General features: G+C 54.0%; 1 protein-coding gene across 1 annotated transcript; it reads left to right on the top strand.

Moving 5' to 3' along the window:
- The first annotated feature begins 3,481 nt into the window (after positions 1–3,481).
- LOC142558029 (uncharacterized) lies at positions 3,482–6,765 on the top strand. Its single transcript, XM_075670196.1, has 2 exons — positions 3,482–4,013; positions 5,356–6,765. The coding sequence occupies exons 1-2, from the start codon at positions 3,672–3,674 to the stop codon at positions 6,631–6,633; spliced, it is 1,620 nt and encodes a 539-aa protein (XP_075526311.1). The 5' UTR covers positions 3,482–3,671; the 3' UTR covers positions 6,634–6,765.
- Positions 6,766–7,368: the final 603 nt, after the last annotated feature.

Raw genomic sequence — 7,368 nt, 5'->3', positions numbered from 1 at the left:
ATGCCCAAGATGTTCTCGGAGGGTTGCGTCTTAGCGCGCGTTTGACGGTTGCGTCGCTTATGTATGACTGTCTTCCAACAGCCACCTGTGTCGTCGTCAGTTTTGTCGTCGTAAATGTTCGGGGCAGCATCTTCCTCCTTCCTTTCCCCGGTCGGAGTGTCCACCTCTCGCTGTTGGGAGGGAAAATCGGCGACGATGGGATCGGCGGCCACTCCCGCGGTATCCACCTCGGGCGTCTTCGTTGTTGTCGAGGAACGCGCGTCGGCGTTCTCCGTCGCCGATTGCGTCTTCTGCTCGTTCGAAAATGACGTTGCGGCAGATAAATGCTCCATCGAAACAGAGCGGTGAATTGGTCGAAGTCCCTTTGCACGCCCGTTTAGAACATGGGCCTCGGAAGAGCTGGTCGCTTGGCGCTCTTGGTTCATGGTGTACAAAACACGCCAAGGCAGCTATGGCCCCGGCAGGGGCAGCCGCGTTGGAACTGCTTCAGAGCTGTAGAGGCGCGGGGAGCGGCAACGAAGTCCCGGGAAGAAAAGGCGGTCGGTGGGAAACGGCGAGAAAGCCGCTTCCCCTACGACTCCCGGCGAAAGCGGCCCGGGCAAGGGCGGTCAAGGGCGGTCGGTGAAGGTCGCGTAGTCACGGTGGTTGCGGAGCGCGCCGACGACACGTCCGTTCACTTCGGCCGACCGATTGGAACTCCCAGCAGTTGAGTTGTACGGATGAGCTTGTCCGAACGAAAATTAAAGTCGAGCCAGAAAAAAAAAAAAAAAAAAAAGAACGCGGTGCCTTCCAAATTTTGAAAAAAAAAAAAAATAGAATCACGCGAATCGTGCTGCCCTGTGCGACTCGCATTTGGACAAAGCCAGAGGGGCGACGGCCCTTACGATTCGATGGTGCCGATCATAATTGTGGCAACGGCTATACGTCGTACGACAGCTCGACACTATCGCTGCAGTATTTGTTCTGTGCCAGGCGTATTGCGTCACTGCTAAGTATAAAATTGTTTTTAAAAGCAATAGTGTTGCTAGGGCGATCGCCGTCTCTTCTGCAGTCTCAGGGTTCTGTGCGCGGACTGTGGCATACGCTAGCTCTCTACCCTGAGATTCTACGACGCTCAGAGCGTAAGCGTTTGTTTGCGGGTATTTGGCTGCACGTGCGTGGAAGCAGCCGTCGTCTTTTCCGATTCTGAAGCAGCTGTCAGGAACTACGCTAAGGGTCGCGTGTCGACGGAAGCACTAAAGATACTGAAGCACCGCAGCACTCCGATCCCCTACACCTGCGTGACATGAGTTCCTGGGCACGAGGGGCTGGAGGGGAATAACGCCGCGGCCCGAGGCCACACCTGCCGGCCAACCCTTCCTACTCTCGAGGCGCCCGGTCTGCGTCAGCGGGGGCAGAGACCGTACCCATCACCTACTCAGCGATCCTTCAACATCACAGTCCGGAACGCAGGGTGTATCCACCACCTCACTCAGAGCTCATCAAAGAAGAAAGTACCACACTCAGAAGACTACAGAGTAACACTTACACCCACGGAATACTCAAGCACAGACTCTATCCAACGCTACAAGAATACCACTGCCCAATGTGCGGTGTGTAGGACACCTTGGCGCACCTGATCATCGAGTGTTCATGGCATCTAGACAAAGAAGAATCGGCTTCACCGAAAGACTGTAACGCCATACAAGAAAGCGAAGACCTCATCGAAACGTGGGAGACCAAGCTCGTCTCCGAGGACCTGAAACAACAACGACTCGTTGCCAGGGCCAAGGAGGAATTGAAGGCCAGAGGGTTCCTGGAATGAGGACACCTCCCACCTAGAGTAGAACTGGAGTTTATCTTGGGCACTGCTTCGAAAATAAACGTTCACTCCGCCTCCTCCTCCAAGCAGTACAGTTCTTAAGACACCATCAGGTTTCGGCAAGATTTCTGTTGATCTTCTGCGCGCAAGTTTGCCGTTGTAGGCCCGTAAACGAGTTCGCGAGTATGTTACCAAAAATGAGATACTTGTTTGTCCTGTGTCACCCCGCGTCGACTTCTCTCCGGTAGATTTGCTCTGGTTCAAAGGCCTCTAGAATGCCCTTTACTAAATTAGGAAATTTTCTCACGCGAGAGAGCTTCCTCGTGGTCCTGAATTCTGGCAGCCGCCATGCATTCATGATAGCGATCGGCGTTATGGCTATAGAACGCCGCGACGTGAACAGTCGCGTAATGCACTGAAGTTTCGGAACGCAGTGCTACTCCCCGTGGTTGCTTAGTAGCCATGGTGTTGAGCTGCTGAGCACGAGATCGTAGGGTCGAATCCCCGCCACGGCGGCCGCATTTCCATGTGGGCGAAATGCGAAAACACCCGAGTGTACTTGGATTTGGGTGCACGGTAATGAACCTTGGGTGGTCGAAATCATTCTGGAGCCCCCTCCCCCCTCTTCCTCACACAGCGTGCCTCGTAATCAAATCGTGGTTTTGGCACGTGAAACCCCACAATTTAATTTTAACGCAGTGCTGGAGTTTTGCACGTCTCGATGCTGAAGACTAAAATGAAAGTCAAGAGGTTGCGAATTTATATGCGAGAGTGAATCAGAAAGTCTGTGCCCCTATTTTTTTATTAGCCAAAGTAAGGTACATACAGGTTACAAATATACGTACTATTCTACGTACCTTACACTATTTTTCCACATAGTCCCCACACCACTTCACACATTTGTCCCATCGCAGCACTAAACTTGAGATGCCCCTGTCGTCAGTCAGCGACGCACGCGGCCTCCCCGAATGCTTATTGTCGTGCAAGTTTTCACGGCCTTTTGCAAACTCGCAACAACACCACCTCACACTTCTCAAAGTGAGGCACCTTTCCCCATACGTGGGCCGCATTTCTCTGTGGATTTCGATGGGCGTTTGTCCCTTGCTCCACAGAAATTAGGAAAATGAGCAGCAGGACTAGTGTTCAACCAAACCGGTCATTCTGACAGTGATTACAGCTGCCTCACTTCCTGAGCACATGGGCACCCTCAATGACCACAGATTGTTCATGACATTCGTAAGGCCTGAAAGGAAATAATTGTCTGCTGCAGTCCTCCACATTATGGATTTCTGCAGTATTGATGGGCTATACTAATGCATAGAAAACCATAGAAAACGAATCACACTTCGTCGCTCGTACGACCTGAACTTGTGAAGCACAACCGCCATCTTCAACAACTGACAGCAGCGCCGTGCCACGGAGCTACCGGCAGATGAGGCCGGGCCGGTCCAAGAAAGGTCCACCGCTGGGAATGGATATTGTCACTTCGCATTAACAGCCGTAATTTGGCTAAAAAAATTAAAAAATAAGGGCAAATACTTTCTGATTCGCCCTCGTAGGTGACCCGGGACTTGCGAACCACGCATGCGCTTCTCGAGAATGACGAGTGCGCGGCATGACTCGGCAGGGCGCCATGTCATCGTCGTACTGTCTCCCGATACCCGCCACCGCTTTCCTGCCGAAAGCTCTTATCAGAACCGCGATGCCGCCGCAGCGCCATCTATACAAGGCACGCGCTGCTTCTTCCACCGTGCGTATAAAAGCCTTAGCTATGGTAGCGTCGTCGGACACTGGTGTCTAGACCGGCGCCTGTAGTACACGCTCACGGTTCCCGGCCGGCCGCAGCCAAGGTGCCCCACCAACTCTCGCCATGGATCTGAGTGCAGCGCTGCCGTACCGCATCGCCGTCGGGAATATCTTGGGCGTGCCGGAGTACCGTTCCGTCCTGTTCGTCGAGGCGCTGCCGCCCAAGCGACTGGTGTGCGCCGTGTGCCGTACCGTGTCGGCGACCGAGCCCCGGTACTCGAGCCCCGCGTCCGGCGATGTTATGTGCTGGGCGTGTGCGCAAGACCTGTGCTTCACCGCTGTCGGCGAGGTAGTTGCCGGTTCCGCCGGCGGTCCGTCCGCGGACCATCCGGAGTGGCCGAGGCCGCCGCTGGCCCTGCGAGAGCCAGCCGTCGAAGGCGACGTCGAACTCCTCAAAGATCTCGAGGTCAGTGCTGGCAAACGGGGTGCCCTTTACTTTTCTTTCTTCTCTTTAGCTGCACTACATTTTAAAAAAATTGCCTGTTGCGAATAGCACAGTTCTAACCTTTCATCTAAATTCCTCGATGAGGCGGTCATTTCTTCTACGAGAAATCAACATGCCGAATTGAATAATTAACTTGTAACTAATGGTTTTACAACACGTATTTTTATATGCGCCTTATTGCTAGCGAGTTCGAAAGGCCTATGTTCAATTGGAACGAATTCTCAGGACTGCACCAGTTTGGAGATTCTCATTTTCCAAGTGTGCGGCGACTTGCATTGGCGTTCCAATTACTTCGTAACGACAACGATGTTCTATGCACTGGAGCACGAGTACATTTCGTTGGCACTGAAAATTCATTTCTGAACACTTGTCCGCTCCTGAGCATCCGTTCCAAATAGGTCCGCCCTGCGAATTTGCCGGCTATATTTGGAACCGCAGGGTCGCTCGCGCCTTTCCTTTCCCGTATACCTTGCGAGCAATAGCGGTTTAAACATACAAGACGCGCGCCCCCTTGGCTCACTATTTTCGCTTTGGTAGACATTGTTTCGTATTTCTGTGAGGCATCACCGATATTTGTATCTCGGCAGATCGCGCCGCGCTTCCACGCGTACGATCTGTCCTGCGCATGCGTGAGGCGCGTGGGCGCAAACTTTCCCGCGCAGGCAACCATGCGTGTAATTTGGCCTTTCGAGTTGGCGCTTGCCGAATGCTAAACGCGCTCGGCGAGAAGGTGAAATACCAGTCTCGCCGCCCAGTCTGTCGAATCCTGCTGCCAGTCCATCTTGCGTACCATTCGGCACACTGCCAGTCCCTGTTGGTTGGTCACTTAACGTGCAATGTGCAGACTGTCATGGGCATTACCTCCCATCTCGGACGGATCGACGCGTCCAGTAGCGTTTAACAGCGCGCTGCGCTACTCTTGAACCCGCATGTTCCGTTTACCACGCCCCCTAATCGGTCGCACGTAACAAAATGCTGTTTGTGATTTGCATTTAGCTTATTTCTGTCTGTCCTCGGGACTAGCCTCGCTGCGTAGCGAACGCGTTTGGCATCCGAAATTGGACCATTTTTCGCGCTTGATTCGCGCTCTGCCTTTTCCTGTTGCTCTCATTCCTGCGGATTGAGTGAAGTCCTTAAAGCAGTGTCGAATTCAATCGGTAATGACTCCAGCGTATAGCTATTCGTCTGTGTAAGCTCGAAGTGCTGTCGGAATGGCACGAGCATGTTTGCGCAGTCCTGTGCCCTTAAACGGCTAGGTGCAATTGACGAATGCCACTTTCGCTTTCTTTTTTTTCCGCCTCAGGTTCTATGCCCCAACGCCGACCTTGAGTGCGGTTTTCGAGGCAAGTTCCGCGTCCTTCCGATTCACCTGTCGTCCACGTGTGCCCACGACTTCATCCTGTGCCGAGGCTGCGGCGATCGCGTCCTGCACCGCGACTTCTACGAGCACCTCGAGCTGCGCGGTTGTCTCAAGAGTGCAGCGGCAGCGGTAACGGGTGACGGCTTCCAGCTTACTTGGGGACCGTCGTCCCTTCTTTACAGGGAGGCGAACGCAACACGGAAGGAGAACGGAGCTTCTTCGAATGGCGCTGCCGCCGAAAATTCGGCCTTCATCCGAGAAGTAGGACCTGACGACGCGGGTTCGCCTACAACTCCTGTCGGCAGCAACGGGGCCGCAGCGACTCCGGAAGACAACGGTGGGCATATTTTGAGACTACCGATCCTTCTTTGGGAAGCGGTGTTGGACACGGATCCGAGCCGCCCCGATGTCGAGTCGCCTGATGACCCCGACAGTTCACCCGTCGTCCTGGAAGTACCGTCCGATGACTCAGACTCGTCGACAAATGCGGTCAAGAATGGAACGGGCGCAAAGAGCGACGACTTCGTGGTACTCGATCAACCGCGATCGCCGACAGATCCGAGCAAGAGCGGAACGGCAGAGGTCGATAACGACTCCCCTGTTTGGTTACCGACGCCCCTAAGTTTCGAGCCGGTGTTCGGCAAGAGTGAGGAATGGGACGACTCAAGGGCAGCCGCATACCGGAAAGACCTGGCCAAACGCCAGTGTTTGTTCACCGGCAAGCTTCTCGTTCGGTTTCCGGATCGATCGTCTTACCGTGCGAGAAGCGCACTTACCGGCACATTGCGTCCGCGAGCTTCGGCAGAAGCGAATGCAGCAGTCGAGAACCGTGGTGAGGACGAGTTGGCGCTGGACGGCTTCCGGCTCAAGGGGCTCGCACACTTGTTCGATTACGACCCGCGTGGTCGCGGGGCGTCGTCGTCCGCGTCTGGCACGGAGCTTGCGACCTTCGAGCTGCTGGCGCGCGATGCCGGTGAAGTTGGGGAGCGCAGCGGTGGCCTCAAATGGCCGGCCTTGAGGGCAGTCGCCCTGACCCTCAACGGCTTCTGTAGCGGCAACACCACAATGAGGCTCCGCACTCGCCACTGTGGCGAGATGCAGGACATCCCAGTTGGAGAAGAGTGGACCAAGGTGGCCGTCACTTACCCTGTCGATGCGGCGACAGTTTGGAGAGAGTTCGCGGTATTGGACATCGTTGAACTAACCGTAGAGCTCAAGTGAGGCTCTTTTCACTCAGTTGCCGCATGTATTATTCAGTTCACGCGATGCTTATATATACTTCGCTTTTAGTCTTACGATACCTCTCTTTAAATAAAGCATTTTACTCCAATAAACCTGCGTATTCCACTTTTTGATGGGAAGGCGTCCACGCACTCGCCGCGGTTGCTTGCCCTCCCCCCTTTTTTTTTTTGCGTGCATGGTGTTCTGCTCCTCTTCGCGAGGCGGGGGGGGGGGGCGTTGCAGATGCGCTCTTCGATGTTTTAAAGGAACCCTGAAACAGTTTTGACGAGTTTTATATAAACGTGTTCAGTCGTTAGGATTGGCCCTTCGATCATTCCGTGACGCATTAAAGCGCTCCGCGTAAACCGTGTACTTCCTAAGGTTGTAACACTGTACATCGCCACTCGCCCGAGTTTTCATCCGCCTCTATCCAAGTGACGCGAGATGACCATATGACGCCAGTAGGGCGAGCTATCTCTTATGCTGCCCAGGGTGCGTCATCGATTTCTTCTACTATGGGGAACAGTTCGCAATAGTTGGCATGTTTCGATAAAAAATAGCGAAGAATGCGCACGCACAATTTATCGCTATTCAAGGACTTTCGGCGCACAGGAAGTGCCTTCTGCCTATGTTACAGCGTGCTCGGTGTTCATGCGAGCTGCGCTGTCTGTGTTGGTCTCAATCTCTTTTCGCGAGCACCATGCTTCGCCCAAAGCCAACTCGCATGTTCGTGAA

Source organism: Dermacentor variabilis, chromosome 9, assembly GCF_050947875.1.
Source record: "Dermacentor variabilis isolate Ectoservices chromosome 9, ASM5094787v1, whole genome shotgun sequence".
Classification (NCBI taxonomy): domain Eukaryota; kingdom Metazoa; phylum Arthropoda; class Arachnida; order Ixodida; family Ixodidae; genus Dermacentor; species Dermacentor variabilis.
Note: the sequence above shows the minus strand (reverse complement) of the source record. Positions and strands in the feature narration are given on the sequence as shown.

Bases quoted from the DNA above. Each gene is read 5' to 3' on its own strand.
- LOC142558029 (XM_075670196.1), top strand. From the start codon at position 3,672: ATGGATCTGAGTGCAGCGCTGCCGTACCGCATCGCCGTCGGGAATATC. The intron at 4,014-5,355 runs GTCAGTGCTGGC...TTTCCGCCTCAG, and splicing joins AACTCCTCAAAGATCTCGAG to GTTCTATGCCCCAACGCCGA.